Source organism: Octodon degus, unplaced genomic scaffold, assembly GCF_000260255.1.
Source record: "Octodon degus isolate 3935 unplaced genomic scaffold, OctDeg1.0 scaffold00024, whole genome shotgun sequence".
Classification (NCBI taxonomy): domain Eukaryota; kingdom Metazoa; phylum Chordata; class Mammalia; order Rodentia; family Octodontidae; genus Octodon; species Octodon degus.
In genome coordinates this window covers 5,972,562-5,992,339 of record NW_004524600.1, presented here as the reverse complement: position 1 = coordinate 5,992,339, position 19,778 = coordinate 5,972,562, and the positions used below count along the sequence as shown (strand labels likewise).

Sequence of the window (19,778 nt, the reverse complement as noted above, 5' to 3'; positions counted from 1 at the left end):
CAGTCAGAAGAGACCTCAGAGCCCCTGCACACAGCTCCTCCCAGCATCACACAGGCTGGAAAGCTATGCACAACCAGACGAACTTGCAGCCCGAGGTCATTCCTGGTCACAGAATGGGGCAGGGGTCCTCCATAAACACAGGCAGCTCCCACCAGAGGGCACCGCTAGGCCTCACACATCAGAGGAAAAGCCAGGGCCAACCCCCTTGGCCACATGCCTCCTGCCAGCCTGGGCCTGGGGCATCTGCCTAGTGGTGGAGGCCAACGAATGTCCCTCCCTGCTAACGAGGGCAGAGGCTCATACCCCCAGGACTGAGGCTGGACCTGGAGCTTGACAAGTCTCAAGGACCCCCCACCCCACCCTGCCTTGCTGTGTGTGAAATGCGGGGCAGAAAGGAATACATTTGAAGCTGGGGTCTGAGGAGGGCGCATCAGCAGCCCTGCCAGTCGGCACTGCCAGTGACGAACAGAGGCTCTGCTCAGAGCCAGGCCTGAGGCAGGTAATGCCTCATCTCTGCTGAGACCCTGCTTTCCTTCGGGTCCTATGCTCCTCTCAGCAGGGGCTTCTATCCCTTCCTGTCCTCTACACAGCAGAATTCCCCTTCACAGTTACAAAACAGAGAGCAGAGGTACAGGTCAGGGACTCAGATTCTACTTCTGCCTTGAGGGGATCTGTGTGGCTATGGTCTAGGCTTTATTTTCTCCACTGTAAGATAAAAGGGAGCATTTAGATGGCTGCTGCAAGCACCCCAGCAACTGCTGACCTCCACTGGGTCCTTCAGGAACAGATGCAGACCCACATAGCAGCTCTCCAGCTAGCCTGGCTGGGATAGGAAGAGCTGACTCACAACCCCCGGACAGGCCTCACCTACGGCCTTCCACATGCTGTCACTGGGCCACGTGACAGGACTGCTCTACAGTTCTTGTTGGAGGGGGGCAGGTGTGTGTTCCATTACTACCTCATTTCACAGATGAAAAAAACCCCGAAAGACCAGGAAGGAGGGAACGCCCACTCTCGGGTCTTCTGGGGATCCTGGTCACCTGGCCCCAGTCCTGGAGCTGCCACAGCTCCAACACAGTCACATGCACACTGCTGCTCCTGGTTCTGGGCTCTTCTCTGCTCTGAGCTCCCTCACATGAACACAACAGGGATGGTGCCAGTGAAAGTCTTGGTGACAGCAGATCAGCATGATCCACTGTTCTTTTTCCTAAACCTGGGGGCTTCGTTCACCAAGAGCCTGTCCCGGGGGCTGCTGAATCTTCGCAGCGGGAACCGCACCTCCTTCCTCTCTGTCCATGACCTCCCCTGACTACGAAACATCATCTGCAGCCCCTCCCTGGACTGCGGGGCGTGAGCCTCCCCCTTGCTGCCTCCTGCTGGGCCCTGCCCCACTGAGTGTGTCCTGGTCTCATGTCCCCATCCCATCCCTCACCTTCGTCTCCACAGTGTGGCCAGTGCTCTTTGCACCTCTCAGCCTCCCCTAAGTATCTGGGACAGCAGCAGCCTGCGATGCCACCAGCTTAGAGGACCAGCACTCCCACTGGACTTTGCCTAAGAATCAGCAGTCACACCTCTCCCGGCACACAAACCAACGTCCACACACAGTGGACTTCTTTGACATCTCACCACTCCCTACGCTTCCCACAAAGCAGCAGGATCTCACCACCTCCTACAAAGCCACCCTCAGAAGGCTGCACGTCAAGCAAGTCAGCCTGCAGTTTTATGCTATAGCAAAATTACTCACGTCTACATGAGTAAGGTTCCTTACTGGGCCGCACCTCCACCCCAGCACTCTGCCTAAGGCTCGGCCTCTAGCTGGGCCCAGGATGCGGCACAGCCAGGATACATGAAATAAACTGGTGAGACCCTTGCTATAAAAGCAGGAAGAACATTAGGACAGTGACACAGGGCACTGTCCCATGCGTGGCCCCAGGGTGACCTAACACTCACTTGTCACACTGCGTAGGCCAATGATGGCGAACCTATGTCACATGTGCCGTAGCAGGCTGTATTACTGAAAGCTCTGAAAGGTCTGCCATCACAGGAGGTGCACCACTTACCCTGGAAACCTTTACACAGTAGCATGCACAGGGATGATTTCTTAGTTGCCCTAAAACTTGCTGCACCTCCTGGGTTCTGGAACTTCAACCAGAAACCAGACTGGGAATCAAAATAGTTGCAAAAGTCTAACACATTTTAAAAATTTTCCACCCTTAAATTATTTAGGGCCCCTCCCAAGTAGCTCATTAGGAAAATCATGTCAACAGGACATTTTAAGTTACAAAATGAATCCCTTCCTAAGATGGCACTTAAAACAAGGTTCTCAGGCTTCATTAACACGCCTTACCTGAAAATTTCCAGTGTCCACTCGATACTGGTACATTGGGTCATGTAATTCATTAATTCTAAAAAATGATTATTAAAATTACACATTAGTAATGAGCTTTACTTTTTATTTTATACTTCTCTCACTTGGCTTTTTAAAAACTGTTAATGTAAACTACTTGGGACAACAGCAAATAATTTTTTAAAAAAGTCATAAATTTGTGAAAGATCCTAAATTCCAGATTTCACATTGAAAAAGCAGCCAATACCAATAGCCACATTCACCAACACAGGGAGGTCGCAGCACTTCGCATGACAAAGGTCTCTTTGCTCTTGCAAGTGTGAGAGCTCTTCATGAGCAATGGAGGTAAATACTGACTCCTATGAAATTAATTTTCAGAAAGAAAATAGGCAGCTGAGCTGCCAGGGACGCAAGAGCATGGAGTGGAGCAGGCGGGTGAAGTCTGATTCTCACACGAACCACGGTAGCCATTTCCTGATTGGAAACTGCTTGAACACAGTGCTTCCTGGGCTGTGACCCAGGCATCTGCTGTGGCACCGCCTACCGAAGGACAATGATACTGAAAGGATAAAGCCCAGGCTTAGAACGTTTGGAGACATATGCAGGAGGCTGGGAGGACCCAGAGCGTCTGCTGGCAGAGGACAGCTTAGCCCAGCATCACGCCAACACCAGTCTCTGGGGGGAAATCGACACTGGCACAGCTCCTTCACTTTCCACGCCGGGGTACTAGTCATGCATTCTCAACAAGCCACTTGGGCAGATCCTCAGAACCAGTCACCCAGCCACAAGTGAAATTCAGGGAGACAAGTCTTTCTGGGTAAGGCCACAAGGCCACTGTCAGATCTGGTTGGCCCAGCTGTCACTGCTTTTCAGGAAGGACCCAATGCATCAAACACAATCACTCACGTTTGCCATATTCCTAGAGTGACAGACGCCAGCCACAATAGTCCGACGATGAAGAACTTAGGCAAATAGAAAGTTAAGCATTTTCTTTCTCCCTAAAAAGGAAAGACATAGAGAATACAAAGTCAGCAGTTCTGGCACAACAACGCTAACCACCCCACCACAGCACTTCAACACGGTGCGCATCCCGCTGTCCGCCAGTGGAGCAAGGGGCTTTGCGTGGTGCCTCTTAGCCTGCAGGGTCTCCAGGAGCGTCTGCGAAGGCAGCTCTGGCTGACGCCTACCTGGACTCGTATCCCGTGGTACACACACAGCCAGAAGAGCAGCAAGGCACATAGGAACACAGACTGAAAGAGATCGTCCAGCATCCCTGGGAACCAGCTGTTCACCAGGAAGGAGAGGGGGAAAAACGGGTCTGGAAGGCAAGCAACAGAAACACTGATGAGACCTAGACTGGCAGCAACAGCCACAGCCCAGGCTCCTCGAGGCCAGGGTGGTGTCTCCAGTCACAGCCACAGGAAAGCCAGGGAATCAAAGGCTATGTTTGTTCTCTGTATTTTTTTTTCTGCACTGTGATTAAGCCCTTTGCACTGAGCTATGTCCTCAGCCCTTTTTTTTACTGTTCATTTTGAGGTAGGCTCTTGCTAAGTCACTAAGTTCCTAAAGTGCCCAGGCCGGGCTCAAGCCTGCAATCCTCTTACCTCAGCCTCCCAGAGTGCTGGGATTAAAGACGTATGTCACCATGCCCAGCTGCTATTTTGTTTTCAAAATGCCTAAAAGCCACAGAACAGATTGCTGCAGTGATCACCACAGAGAGCCGTCTGCCCCTGCATCGGCTCCTCCCACAGCCCTGGAATCCCGAGGAAGCAAACACTTTCTGGAGCAACTGCGTGGGTATCACCAGCCAAGTTCCAGGCCTGCTGGGTCTGCAGCCGAGTTAAAGACCTGAGCATCTGCTGTGGCCTGTGCAAAACGGCACCCGGGAAGCAGCACTGTGCCAAACACACTGCAGGGACTCCCATGGGCATCTCCCTCTGGGGACTCTGGGACTAGGCCACCTCCAGGATGGCTGCCAGCTTTCAGTACGAAGGGGAAAGGGCCAGGGCAACGACAGTACCTACCATTGTACAGCAGCAGCAGTGGCAGGAGGACAGACATCCACTTCTGCTCGATGCCCCAGTCTCTCATGGAGAACTTGCGCAGGGAATGCACAAACAGGCACTGCAGAGCAAACAGACCCCAGAGACCACTCGTGCTCTGCCCCCCATCAGGTATGGCCCCCACCCCACAGTGGTCTGCGGGCCAGGCCAGATGTGCTGGGTTAAGGGCTGGCTGAGTAAACTACTGCAGTCAAGGGGCCTCAATGACCCTGAGACAAGAGGGGTGGCAGCTGCGTGGGGACCACAGGCGAGATGGGTCACAGACATTCTCACAGGAGCAAGGAGGAGGAGGAACACAGTGGCTGTAAATTCTCTGCAAATGTAAAGAGCACCACTGGTCTCACTTCCCCCTGGGCAGGGTGCTTTTTGGACTCACGCTCAGATGATACCCACAGATCCCCAGGCACAGGGACATCTGTGGATTCCACCAAGAGGCCACATTCTGATGGGGCAGTTTATACAGATGGCCTCCTGGGGAAGGTATGAGGGCCCTGGAAAGTGTCTTTAAGCTACTTTAACATGGTATTTAATCTGTGATGATTAGGCTGAGGAGGTGTGTGTTTATTTTTCTATAATCTGACCCACACTGGTAATTTTCTAGGCAATCTGGATTTCCTGGGTCATTTCCCCAGTGCAGGTTGTCTGACAAGGGTTAAGCCTAGTTTGCCCTTTCACAAACATACTTAAGGCTTCGAATGCCAGTCTCTGGACCCCAGCAGAATCTCAGGCACCAGGCAGCCCTAGAGAAACAGTGACAATTTCACACCAGCCAGAGAAGATGCCAGCACCCACCTCACTAGTGAGGTTCTCTGGGTGACACAAGCACCCAGCCAAACATAGGGGCTATGTCCTGCTTCTAACCACCCTCCCCACATGCCTACCACATGCCTGTGTCCTGCTCTGCCAAGAAGTCTATAAAGTACCACATGTTCCTTAGGGAGCAGCGGGAGGGCCTCCACTGCAAGGAGTGGACACATTACCTAAATGTCACCCCTCTGTACCAGCACTGGGGGAACAGCTGATGAGGGCAAAATGCTACCCTTCGGATGGAGGCTAGCCACTAAGTACGGCACACGTGTCTCTAACTCATAAATCCTCATCTTCATACACTAGCCCTGTGGGGTGGCACCCTTATGTTCCTAGGAATGAAGTACTCCCCCAACGATAGTGACCTGGACACAGAAGAGCCCAAAGTGTGCCACTCCAAACCACTTCTCTGGAGCCTTATTGCTGAAAAACTCAGACACTAAAACTTCTTGTACAATTTTCAAACATAAAAGGCCAACAATGGCTATATCTGTACCTAGAAAGGTCATCCAGATAAGGCAGAATCTCTTCCACACAGGTTCGGTGGCATTTGTCACTTCACTTTGACAGACATTCACATAAAAGGGACAGAGGTCCTAATTAAACAATCTACATCACGCTTCTTTGCATACAGCATCTCGGCTGCCCTGCCACACAGCATGGCCAGCACCAGGCCTGCCTGCTGTCACAGACTGTAGGGCTGGAGAACTCCCTGCGTAGCTTGCTCTCCGGGGACCACAACTGCATAGACCAGCCTTGGCCCCACTGGGACTTGCTGCCGTCCCCCCAGCAAACGGTACTCACGGTGACGATGAAGGTAAGCACCACAAAGACAAAGCGAAACCAAATTTCCAACTGGGAAAACACAGGGTCATATGTCTTCCACTGAAATGCAAAGTAGGAGAAACAATGCAAGATGTTTTTTAAAAGCAGCTAAGAAGAAATACACTAGCCTTTAGTAATAGTTTCCTCCAAATATGAGGCTGTAGGTAATTTTACTTTATTTTATTTTATTTTATTTTTTGAGACAGGGTTTCACTAAGTAGTTCAGACTGGCTTAAACACCTAAGTACTAGGATCATAGGCACCTAGTCCAAAAATTTTAAATGCTTTTTTTTTTTATGCTTTCCTCTATGTTGCAAAAATTTAATACTTTTTTCCCCCATTACTGGGGATTGAACAGAGAATCTTTGCACTACATAGATTTTTGTAAGATGCAAACCCGTGAATAGAATTTTCTATGAAGGTTTAAGTAAAGCATGCAAATATGAATCTGAAACCAGAAAAGTAAACTGCAGCGACGTTTGTCAGTGCTGCTGACTGCGCAGGTCCTTGCTCCTCCATGAGCCAAAGGTGCAGCTGCCACCTGTCCAAGGCAGGGCAGAAAGCAGAAGGCCCAGCAGGCCTAGTCCCAAGCCAGACTCACAGCCACACCCAGAAAGCAGCACTGCACAGGACCAATGAGACCATCATTTTTACACATTGAGTTAAAGTCGTCTCAGCAATTTTAATAACTCACCTCACAGAAAGTAAGAGCCATACAGATTTACATGACATTAAAACACACACGTATACAAAAACAAACACACACATAATGTACATGTGAACAGTTTAAGACACAGGACTTGAGGCAGTGAAGAAAGGTAACGTCTGGCTGAAGGGAACAAGGTGTCCCTTAGATGTCCCCAGTCATCGGGAAGTCCAAGGAGAGCCATGTGCTCTGCCTGAGTTGGGAGCACACAGCTGGGAGCCCTCCATAGACTGAGTGCTAGAAAGAAAAGCCCCATGACTTGGCCACAGGCACCCCACCCCATCTCCATCCAGAGCACACGTGTGAGCGGACACCAGGAAGCAGCAAGCCTCCCCCGGGGCCAGTGGTGCCACCTGTTCCCAAGAGAGCAAATTTGCATGCCCCGGGGCATCAAGGAATGCACATTTCTGCTGCCATGGCAGCAAACTCAGACTGAAACTTAGCACTGACTGCTTTGGTCCCACCCAGCAAAGTTTAAAATTAAAGCCTGAAAAGATCCAAGTGTTACTACACGACAGATAACATCCCAGAGCAAAGCTTAAGAACATTTATGAGAAAACGAAACCCCGCAACTACCAACATCTGCTCTGAATCAAAACTACCAGATGGGCCAGGGGGCAAGCTCAGTGGTAGGGCACCTGCCTCACATTCTGGAGGCTCAGGGTCCAATTCCAAGCACTACATTTAAAACAAAACAAAACAAAACAAAACAAAAAAAAAAAGCAGGTGAATACAGACCATAATAAGGAAAAACCTCAATCCACCCAAAGCAATCCAGAAATCAAAGTGATAGAACTAGCAGAGAAGAACACGAGGTGAAAGGCTCAACACACTCAGCAGACGTGAAAGACAGCAGATCAGAGAACAGTGAATGCTGAGGACACAGGAAAAAGCAAAAGAGGGAGCACGGCAGCTGTAGGATGACCTCAAGGGGCCGCAGAGATGTGTCTGGAGTCCTGAATCTGCGACGGTGGGAGGAAGACAGAAAAATATTTGAAGAAATAATGATTAAAATTTTCTCAAAGGTGAGAAAATTACAAACTCACAAATCCAAGCTCATTGAAGTGTAAGAAATATAAAGAAAAAGATTTCAAGGAACACTGCAATCAAATTGTTTAAGTAAACAAGAAAAATCTTAAGACAGTGGAAAGGGAAGATGAAAAGGATATATTATTTCAGAGGATGAAATCAAGACAAACATTAGGAACATGGTAGGTTTACTGGTGGAAAAAGCCCAAGCCAGAAGCCAGTGGCAACATTTTTTTTTCTGTATTTTTTTTAGGGAAGGGTCTACAGGGTGTTCAGGGTCTCACTATTAAATTGGACTCGTAGTGATTCTCCTCTCTACAGCCTCCTAAGAGCTGGGATTATAGGTGCGCATCACGACGCCCAGTCTCAATTGCAGTCTTACCGCGCCCCTGGTGTGGGGCCAGCACCTCAGGCCTGGGGATCAAACCCCTGGCCCCTGCACCTGCTTGCAGGCACTTTAATCCACTGGGCTATTTGGCCGACCCCGCAACATTTTCAAACACAGACAGGGTTGTAAGAAACTGGATCACTCGTGCACTGCTCATGGGATGTGGAACAACATGACGTCAGCCTAAGTCTGGGGCTCAACCATGCCGACTGGCTACTCCACTGGTAAGATTCATCCTAAAGAAACAAAAGACGTGCACACAGATGTTCACAGTGGCTTTCTTTATAAAACTCCCAAACTGGAAACAAGCCAAATGGCTACCAGTAGGAACAACAACAAAAATGAACTATAGCTATACCCAACATTGCAGTCAATCTCCAAAGAATTATGACGAAAGAGCATGTACTGTACACATTGTATTCCTGTGCATACCCCATAAACTATTTCTATTTATAAAAAATTCCAAACTATGTAAATGAATCTGTAATGAAGGCAAATTAGTGTTGGCCTGGGGATGAGACATGACAAGAGGACATGGGGAAAGATCTTTAGAGGGGATGGGTGGCAACAGGGGCCCATATCAGTACCCTGGTTATGAGGATGAGTCCCCAGGCCTGATGTACATCAACACTGGTCAAATGTCGTATTTTATTTAATTTATTCATTTATTTATTTTTTTGGCAGAACCAGGGATTAAACTCAGGCCCTTGTGCTTGCCAGGCAAGCGCTTATTCTACTGGGCTATCTCCCCAGTCCCAAAATGTCACATTTTAGATATGTACACTTCAGTGTATGTCAAACACTCCCTCCAGTAAAAGTATCAAGCGAAAACCAACAGCTAACACCTATGCTGATGGCAGAGTGGAGCCCACAGCGAGTAAGCACGTGTGGGTTCTGAGTGCCAGCGCCTCCATTCCCCAGCTGCGCACTAAGGAGGCCACGAGCCTCGGGTCTCCCCTCCAGAAGATGAGGTGCCATTACCTACTTTGCAGAACTAGCATGACATTTACACAATGCACAAGAAACAGTAACTCCGTGCCTAGCAAACAGTGGAGGTACAGTAGACAAGGACTTGTAGCTGGGTGCGGTGACACAAACACGTAACCCCAGTCATTATCTTGGAGGCTGAGGCTGGAGGAACGCAACTTCAAGCTCTGCTTAAGCAACTTAGCAACTTAATGAGATCCCCTCTTAAAATAAAAGATTTGTTAAAGGGCTGGAGATGTAGCTCAATGAGAAGGCCCTGGGTTCAATCCATAGACAGACAGACAGACAGACAGACAGACAGACAGACACACACACACACACACACACACACACACACACACTTTCCACTATAAATCCAAAACGTAACTATTATGAATACTGTTATAGTGTTGAAATTTGAAGACAGTATCATGTCATTTATAGAATAACCACAGTCATGATTCTGAGTGTGGAGGAGGGTGAGGTGGACACAACACCCAAATAGAAAGAATGAGAGTACGTCCTACTTGAAAAGCCATACTGTAAGGCATGATCTAGAAGAGAAGACAGAATTGTTACCATCAGAATAAATACAAAATATGGTCAAAGTAAGAGTGACAAAATACTGCTTTTCACCCTCAAGAGACTGCAACTCTTAAGAAAAAACCCTAAGAACTATGGATTCACTGAAGAAGGGGGGTTTTGTCTTAGCAACAAGAAACAATGGATGTATTTAAAAAACTAACACTAGAAAATAATGATTTATTCATGAGGCTAAAGCTAAAATACACATTTTGGTTCTCAACTATGGTTAATTGGAGGAGACAGGGACGCAAGCATTCGCCTGATGCTCAACTTTGACACAGGGGCCTCGGGTGCCTTTGTTACACTCAGTTCAGTCCTGTCCCCCTGGCTAGACCCTCCTCCACCCACAGTCCTCTCTGGCAGCCCATGTGCTCCTCAAAGTCAGAGCAGAGGAACAGCTCAGCCTATAGCTCACTGTGCCAGGGCTGAAGAGACTGTTTCCTTCCTTGTACTACAGCCCAGAGACAGACCCTGCCCTTTTGCTGCAGACTGCAGACCCCAGCCCACCAGCCCACCAGCCCACCAGCCAGACCGCGTTCAGCAGGGCAGAGGAATAAGGGTCAGAGAACTGTGGGTAACACCAGGCAGCAGCATGTAAGAACCAATACCAGCCTGGGGATGCTTCCCGGTGTAAAAGGTCCTGATTCTATAAAATAAAGGTGTTTTCTGTTTTTATTCTTAACCTCTCAAATATATACTTGAAATTAAAATGTAAAATAAATGGAAGGAAATAAAGAGTAAAATCCCCAGAAAAGAATCAAGATTTCACATCACTCTACTACTGACTTTACGTCCAGGTCCTATTGGCATCACAAAGCCATCTGTTTCTCGGAGGCTGGACCTGCCCTGTGAGACTGTGAAGTTACATCGGGAACATGCACACAGCCACTGTCCTAGGTCACCTCCCACCATGACACTCCTGGGCCTGTGGCCTGGGTCACACATCCAACCCATTCAGTATCTCCTCCAACTTCTTATAGGCAAAGATGACATCAAATCCTGTGCAGATGTGAATTTTGAGAAAAATATAACTAGGAAAACTGGCTTCGGGAGCTAATTCCTCAACAGAGAACAAATGTCTTCTTATATTCTCGAACCCCCTGAAATGCACCAACAGCATCAGGAACACCCGGAGGGTGGGGAGCACGTGTTGGGGAGCCACTCTTCGGATCTACTGACATAGAGCAGTGAGCAAAATTCCTGGAATGAGGACCCAATTCACACCCCATGCTTCCCAGACCTTCAAAGCAATGCAAAAGACACTCTAGAGAACTACTTGTGGACAGAAGAGAACAATGTTCAAGACATCCATTATCAAACATGGCCGCCTGCCAGCTCTCTCAATTCACACGGAAACCGGTGTGACCACTAGAGAGGACCGAAGGGCCACGAGCAGGGGCTGTTGTTTTAACTTCATCCCACAAAAGTCATAGTTTAGGAAGATAAAGGAGGAACACATGAACAGCTGGGTACAGAGTGTCACTCAGAGGGTACTCTGAGAAGCCCTCGGAGGAAAACATGCCCAGGTAAACTGTGAAGGCCCCACGGGATGCACAGAGAATACGTCATAAAAGCTCCGGAGACCCACAGGAAGGTGAGTAAAAATGGCCTTCAAGAAGTCGGGCCTGGAGCCCCACTGTGTGTGCAGGCACCACCAGCAAAACCAGCTGCCTGCCTCGAAGGCACAGCAGGTGAGCATTACCCGTGTAGCAGCCCCCTCACTGGCCGTCTGGAGGAAACACCGCTATTCTGGTTACCTTCTGCCAACATGGCCCAAAAATACTAACTGGAAAAATTTCAGAAAGAAACCATTTTTAAGCTTCAATCGTGTACCGCTCCGAACGTCAAGCCTGATGAAACTGCATGCTGTCCTGCCCTTTCCCCTGGGGGCACGAATAATTCTTTTACCAGGGTACGCTGTGTATTGTACATGGATACAGACATAGCAATAGAAATATATAGATATAATATAGACATACAGAGATGGAAAATGTCCATCAACTGGCGAATGGATGAACAAAATGTGGTCCATTCATACAATGGAATTTTATTCAGGGGGGAAAAAAGAGAATGAAGTGCTGATGCTCTAAACCATGTGGACGGCCTTGAGAACAGCATGCTCAGGGAAAGCAGCCGCTCACACAAGGCCGCCCCCTCTGACTCCGTGCACAGGAGCTGTCCAGACCAGGCCAACAGTCAGCGCAACAGGACAAGCGGTGACTGCAGGGACCCAGACGAGCTGTCCTCATCACTCACTCCAAGGCTCAGACACAACACCCAGCACCCATAGCTTGGAGGGGACGTTTATTTTGATGCACTTTCGGTCCACGGTTGGTTGGCTCCAGGGAAGGAGGGCGTGGCAGACTGGATGCAGAGCACGCCCTTCCCGCTCCCCTCCTCATTGCTCTCCACTTCTGCCTGCCACACCATGAGCAGCACTAGGTGATGTACATGAGATTTTGGGGACCTGAAGCAGAATGCTATGGTTTAATAGCTAGATGCCCCCAAAACCCTCATACACTCATAGGTGGGGCTTTGGGACACTCACAGCTAACATGCTGTTCAGAGGTGGGAGTCTACTCCACAGAGGCAGGTGGCTGGGGGCTCAGTGGGAGGGCAGCCCCCCCATGCCTGCCTTCCCTCTGCTGCCCGACTGTCATGCCACACACAGCTCTCCTCTGCCTGGCCTGTCATGCTGCCCTGCCTCAGAGCCAAACTTGCACCGAATGAAATCCGAACGTAAATAACCTCTCTCTGTTTCAGCTGTGGGCAACAGATACTATGTCTCAGGGACAAGAAAGTGACAATAAGCCGTGGGCGACAACTAACAGGTGTCTTCTAGGAGTGATGAAAACATGTTGGAATTACACAGTGGCATCAGCTGCACAACTATGAATATACATGACATGACTGAACCAAGACTTTTGTTGATTTTCCCTTTTTTTAAAAAAGGATTTAGCACTGGGTCTACAGGGTCTCACTACGTAGATCTGACTAGTAGTGATCCTCCTGTTCTCAGCCACCCAAGTGCTGGGATTATAGGCATGCACTACCACACCCAGTCTCAGTCGCTGTCTCAGTGCACCCCAGGGGCAGGGCAGGCAGGGCTTGTGGTACCTGCGATCCAACCCTGGCACCTGCACTCCTCCTAAGCAGACCCTTCAGTCTGCTGAGCTATCTGGCCGGCCCTGGTTTGCTTTTCTGTTTGTTGAAACAGGGTCTTGCTATGCAGTTCAGGCTGGCCTTAAATTCACAGAAATACTCCTGCCTCAGCCTCCCAAGTGCTGGGTTTACACACATGCACCATGCCTGACTACCATATACTTTAAAAGGGTAAATTTTATGGTATGTGAATTATAGCTCAAGAAAACTTTCTTTTTAAATCTAGGGGCTGGGGAGATAGCTCTGAGTTCGATCCCTGGTAGCAAAAAACAATTATCCATAGGAAGAAATTGAACTATAGCTTACCCCTGGACCCCAAATGCATGTTTTCAAGCTAGCTTCTTAGGATGTTAATTTAGGCAAACAACTTGTACTATTTTCCAATCTAACGTCATCTCTATTGAACTTGTAGCAAAATCAACTGGAAAATTGTAAAAATCAACTGGATACATAGGAGAAAATTTCAGAAGCCCAAGATGCTAACAAAACCTGTTTAACATTATAGCGTTGGCTGCTGATACTAGCAAAGTACTATACAAAATGAGCGCCCCCCCATTTATCCCTTACCAGTTTCATTAAATACAATAGAACAAAGCAGCTGTTTTACAGGTAAAATAAACTAGGCTCAACAACGATAATCTGGTAAACAATCAGGCCAGGATTTGCACACAGCCCATCTGTGCCACCTGAAGCACCCATCCCTGCTCACTCGGAGGGTCCCATGAAGGACAAGGAGGTAGACTTCAGCCGGATGCGAGAAAGGACAATGTATCAGCACAGTGCCCTCCTCTCCTAAGGCTCTGACGACCCCTCTGGAGGTGGAGCAGGCCTCCTTCACAGGACCACTGGTCGACTACGTGAGCCTTCCATCCCTTCGTACTGGGGACTATGGTATTCTAACTCTCAGTACACCTAAGGTTTTTCCAACTTCTACCCCACTCCCCTCAGCTATTCTTAGTTCTATTTTATTATTATTATTTTTTTTTATTCATAGTTCTATACACTTAAGAAATCAGGGTTTTCCTGTCCAAAAGAATCTTGCTAGGTGGCGCGCTGTGCTGCAACCAGCCAGCAGAGCTGCACAGAAGCCTGTGTGATGCACAGCGTACTCACTGTGAAGTTCATCTCCTTGACAGGGAGGCTCAGCTGCTCGAATCCCACAGTTACCGTGTACTGGGTGTAGTTCAAGTAGCCAAGGTGAGCCACAATGATTTCCGCACATTTCTGCAAACACAGAGGAGATCAATAACTTCAAAGCAGTGAGGAGAACCTTCCCACCAACTGACCCTCAAGTCACACATTTCAACACTCATTTTCCTCAGAGAATTCACCAAAACCTCAGAAAATCAGACACTAGTTAAGAATAGTTCCTAGAAAGTGCCAAATGGGTGTTTTTCAAAACATACCATACAATTTGTAATAATCAGAATCGCCCTACTGTGGATTACTGAAAATAACATCACCTGCATAAAAATGTTGGCCATGCGTCAACACAAACCTGGTGTTTCTATAAACACTGTGCCGCACAAGAGAACCTCAGAGGAAGCCAGGAGATGGGCTGCTGCAGCCTAGCCCGCCCTCCTGCAATTACCACGTGCATACGGAGCAGGCACCATGCTTTTCTTCCTCCCCTTTTTGCTTGTCGTTCCTTACAGCCTTTCTCTTTTCCCCACCCCACAAGGAAAGGCTATGTGAACAGCCACGAGAGGACGATGTCATTTGTATGGTCTACCATGAAGTCCTTTTGGGAATCAGAAATCGGTGTTCTCTGCCTCTTCCTTGGCTGTCCCCTATAGAAGCACAGGTGGACAAATCCTTGCTCCAGGACACAGACATGCACTGGTCAGGGTCTGCCCCAGCCCTGCCACATTGCCAGCATGCCCTGGATTGTGCTGTGCGTTCTTCTTCTCTGGGCCATAAGGTAACCCAACCACTGCTCAGAACTTCTGTGCCTTTCCAAGTGCCACTGTCACTGCCCTGGCTCTAAGGCTTCTCAAACCCAGAATGTCAGAACAAGAAAATAGATGCCCCACAGGTAATGCTCACCCAAGAGAGGAGGGAAAGCCAAAAGCACAAGGCCCAAAGCAGCATAAAGGCTGAAAAGTCTTAAAACACTTGGCCAAACTGGCAGCCAGGGACCCGTGGCACAGCTCAGCACAGTCAGCCGGGTGGGGAGGGCTGCCCTGCAGGCCCCCCAGCTCCTCCCCACTTCCCACATCGCTGCTATTGTTCCTCTCATGCAAGCTGCAGTTTTCTTTCCATCTGAGCAGCTTTTCTCATTTGAATCAGCTTCCTTCCCTCTAGTCATGGGCACGTGTTTATGAATACTCGCCTTTCCTTCCCAATAGTCACAGATGCAAGGCCAGGGGCAGACAGTGAGCATATTTCTGATGGACAGAGAAGCACTTCTGGACGACCACTGGGATGGCTCTCTTGAAAGAACACCATTTGTCTCCTCTTGGGCTAACCCTGGCCTTAATTCTGGGTACTGATATGTACAGAGCCGACTAGGATGATACCTTAGGCCCTGAACTGGCCTCAGGCAATGCGAGTGGGTCTAGCACAGGTGCTGAGGTGTAGCCTTTGAAGCAATGGGACAGTGAAGTGATGCCTGCCTAAAGCTTCCGGCTCACAAGGTGAGCCAGGCCAGCGAGGGCTCTGCAGCTGAGACTGAGGCGCAGGGCACGCGTGAAGCAGACTAGAAACACAAAACACTTCCTCAAACGAGCAGGCAGATTCCTCCAAACTCAGAGGCCACCTGTTCCCAGAATCCTGTAGTTTCTGCATACCTCTCCCTGCACGTTGCAGAGGTGCTACTCCGCCCCCTACTGGCCCAGGTCACGGCACTCACCTACTTCCCACCATTCTCAGTCACTCACTCACCCCTGAGCCATGGCCCTCTTCACAAGTTAGCAACACCTGGGTTTGGCCCTGGGTCGTGGCCTCTGTTCCTGTTAGTCATTATTCTGACTGGACTTAGGACCCCCTTGCCTCCTCACAACTACATGAATGTTTGTCTCTTTAGTCTCACTATAGTTGGCACTGGAAGCGGCAGATTAGAATTTACTCACTAGAATTGCAGTAACCTTTCTCTGGGATTACAAATGTGGACTTCTCTGGACAATGAGGCCAGAGCAGGATCTCTGTAATTTTCTACAAGGATAAGAACATGACTCAATTTTCAGGGGATGTTTTAACAAGAGTTACTGATTGGCTTAAATATACTTTCACACTAAAAAAAAAAACCCATGTGAAGCCACTTGCAGATTTGTGGATCTCAAATTCAAGCCATGGCTCTAATGCTGACTGCAGCATCCCTGGTGACAGGAACTCAGCTGTTCCCTGTGCAAGGGGTAGACAACCTTGCTACCCAAGACTGACAATGTTTCCTTTTTGCATAAAAAAAAAAAAAAATTGGGCTCACTTTGGCAGCATATACACTAAAAAAAAAAAAAAAAAGTATTCAAGGAGAATGGCAAATGCCTCTGTAACACCAAGATTCCATGTTTTCTTAACACAGGACAATGTTCCTTGAGGGTTGGGGACAGACGGGTAGACAAAGAACAGAAGAGAACTGTTCCCAAGGGGTGACACAGTGTAGGCTGAGGCAGGACCACCAACCGGAGCAGGAGGAAATGACAGAAATGTTGTGATGGCCAACGTCTAGGTGTGACAATGCAGCCAGCACCCTCATGTGGCCTGGCTCTCCCTGAAGCCCTGGCTTTGGGGTGGGTGAGAGGCAGCAAACCTGATTCTAAAACAGTAAGCCCACGTGCTAGGAAATGCCACACAGGGTAATATGTCACACCAGCCACAGCGATGGCACTGAACAGCTCTCTAGCCTGTGCCAAGTGCTGCCAAAGGTGCGATTTGGCCCATTCTTGCCTGAGGAAGAGAGAAGACCAGGCCAGCTGCTATCCTAGCCAGTTGTCCTCCCTGAGCTTCACACCTGCCATCCCTCCTGTGCACACCAGCACACAGGCAGGAGGGCTGCACAGACACCTCCCACAGGTACCAACATTTTCCTCTCTGCACCTGAGCCAGCTTGATCCTCAGCTCTCCCCAGACAGGTGCAGTGGAGCTTGCACCCAACTTGGTCACAGGTGAGGATAATACTCTTTCGCTGCTAACCCAGGCCACTCACACAGGGCAGAGGCAGGAAGCAGAATAAGAGGCCAGTTGCTTCTGGCCCTCTTTAGACACCACCTAGACTGTGATGAATGAAACTGTGACTGTAGCGAGGAAAGACACGAGTCACAGCGCTGCTGGAGAGGGCTGCACTGTCAGCATGGCTCACTTTTCCAACAGCCTTGCACCCTCCAGCCAGGATCCTGACCTGGCTCACAGAGGGGGAACAGAGGAGGAGGCCGGCCCCCGTGCAGGCTCCATATTTACTTAGCAGGACAAACAGACTAGTGTCTTTACTGCTAGTTAACGAAGCAAGACACATCATGAGCCCATGTGCTTCAGGACAGAAAAGCACAGCCTCAAACTCGGTCCCTCCATTTACTAGCTGTGTCACCTGGAACAATGGCTTTGACCCTCAAAGCCTGTTTCTCCTTATATAAAATGGGCTCTAATGCCAGTCACTCCCCCATGCACCTGCCGTGAAGATTAACGAGTAACCTATGGAAAGTACTCAGCACTATGCCTTGCACAGACTAGACACACGTCCTGTCTCTGAAACCCTTGTCTGGTCCCTTCATCAGATGCACTGCCAAGTTCCCTGTGCTTCCAGGTATGGAGGCCCACCTGAGCAGCTCTCCTTGAAAGAAGAGCGATTATCTCCATTTTGACTGAGCCTGACTCTATTTCCTTGTATTGTTCTGTACAGAGCTGGCTAGGTCTTCTGTTTATTCTTCAATTGGCCTTAAGCAATGTATATTGGTCTAGCTGAGGTGCTGGTGATAGTCTTTCAAGGTGGTGTGCGTGTTTCCCTGGTAACCTACACCTGCTGCTCTTTAATGTAAGCCGGGTTGAGACAGGATGGTAGAGCTAATGCTCCGCGGCGCCAGCTGGGATCGAGCCTCGAAACAGAGACTATGACTTCCTGGGACTTGAAAGGCTACCCAAAGCTGAAGCACCAGACTTACCAAAACATTAGATACTCTATAATGCAGATTACTCTCTCTGCATATCCTCTCTGCATATCGCAGAGGTAAATTTAGGCCACACACCTAGCTCAGCTCATAGTAGTCTCTTTCCCATAATTCTCAGTCAATCCTCAAGCCACTCCCCCACTGAATAAAACTGGGTGAGGCCGTGGGTCACTCTCTTGGTTCCAGAAAGCCATCTTCATGGCTGGACTTAGAGCCCCTTGACTCCCCAATCATTGAAGATATAATTTAGTGTCTTTATTTTCGCCGTGGGTTGCATTGTAAGTGGTAGATTGGAATCAATTTGATGGGATTCCAATAACGTAACTTTGGGATTACAAATATTGGCTTCTTGGACCGAGACGTGGACCTGGAAGTGTCTCCAACATCCAGGACCCTGCTGAGTCCTGATGTGACCTTCTTGTTGTCACAGCAAGTGAATTCTGAATCTTTAGATTCTAAACTAAACACAGTAACAACGAGCTCAAAAGTGAGGGTTCACCTCCCACTCTGGACCCTCATGTTTTAGATGCCCAAAAGCGAACTCACTCACTAAGAGGCCTGGGCACTCTGCCTCCCCACAGGGACCTGGGATTCAACACCTGCTGCCAATAACTTTAAGCTGCCATGATGGGAGTGACCACGAAACGGAGGCAGGCCTCCACCTGAAAGGCAGCCTTTCCGTGGACACACCAGGCAGTGAGATACACGCACAGCGAAACAAGGATGGAGTACACTCAGGGTGCGTAGCAGGGTGAGTGCGCATCTATGCATGTGTTCAGGCCTGTATGTGTGTGTACATGGGTTCCAGTTAATAAGAACTTTTAAGGGCAACAGTGTGCAGAACTAGGCGAGTCTTCTGTGCCATCTTTGCGGCAACTCTGTCTTTCCTACTTAGGGACAGTCTTCAGAAGCTTCTGTAGGGGCCACCTTCAGATTTGCAGAAACAGGTCTGCACTGGTATATGAGCCAGAGTTATCCAACACACTCACCCCCGCACATGTGAGGGTCCTTGTCCGATTGTGAATCTTGTTGTGAATGTACATCATGGTTCCGTCTTGAGCCACACCATTGACTTTGACAGTCATGGAAAAGCTTGTCTGAATAGAAGTTTCTGCAAGAGAAAGAAACTGAGCATCAGAGACCACCTTGGGCCCATCCCACAGCAAAAGTGCCTGCCAGGCTCTGCAGTGGCAGTGGGGCCAGAACACAGTGCCCGCTAGCACTCTGAGGCCACATCACCCTGTGCTATTGAAAACCTCACATTCACTCAGCAATGGAAAGCCCTCCCAGAGATTCTATGTCCAGTCCACAAATGACCTGGCCTGAGCTCAAACCTCCAGTGCAGAGCCCTAACTTTCATTTCACGAGGGTGGGGTGAGTGCTTCACAGCTAATGAAGTTACAGTTTAGTCTTAATTTCCCATAAAAATCTTTCTAACGCTTATCAAAACACACTTTGGTTTTTCTGATTATACTTTATTTTTCTAATTATATTCTCAATAGCATCCAGATAAATGAAATAATAGTAGTTCACCTAACCAAGACAGTGAAAGATCTCTAAAATGAAAATTATATCACTTTGTAAAAGAAGATCAGAAAATGGAAAGATACCTGATGTTCCTGAATAGGCAGAACCACCACAGTCAAAATGGCTATACTTCCAAAACTCACATAGATTTAACATACTCTTTATCACTAGTCATTAGAGAAATGCAAATTAAAACAATACTGAGATTCCATCTTATTCGAAAAAGAGTGGCTATCATGAAATCAAATAATAGGGCCAGGGAGATGGCTCAATG

The 19,778-nt window shown here is 48.7% G+C and overlaps 1 protein-coding gene across 2 annotated transcripts in view; it reads right to left on the bottom strand.

The window, feature by feature from the left end:
- Positions 1 to 19,778, bottom strand: part of Tmem181 (transmembrane protein 181) — a 50,162-nt gene that overhangs the window by 7,926 nt on the left and 22,458 nt on the right. For both annotated transcript variants that reach the window (XM_023712251.1, XM_023712250.1), the window contains exons 5-11: positions 18,967 to 19,088; positions 13,992 to 14,102; positions 6,022 to 6,102; positions 4,372 to 4,471; positions 3,535 to 3,665; positions 3,254 to 3,345; positions 2,348 to 2,405 (exon numbers count right to left, since the gene is read on the bottom strand). In XM_023712251.1, the coding sequence (XP_023568019.1) occupies positions 2,348 to 2,405; positions 3,254 to 3,345; positions 3,535 to 3,665; positions 4,372 to 4,471; positions 6,022 to 6,102; positions 13,992 to 14,102; positions 18,967 to 19,088 (695 nt within the window). The remainder of the gene's footprint in view (positions 1 to 2,347; positions 2,406 to 3,253; positions 3,346 to 3,534; positions 3,666 to 4,371; positions 4,472 to 6,021; positions 6,103 to 13,991; positions 14,103 to 18,966; positions 19,089 to 19,778) is intronic.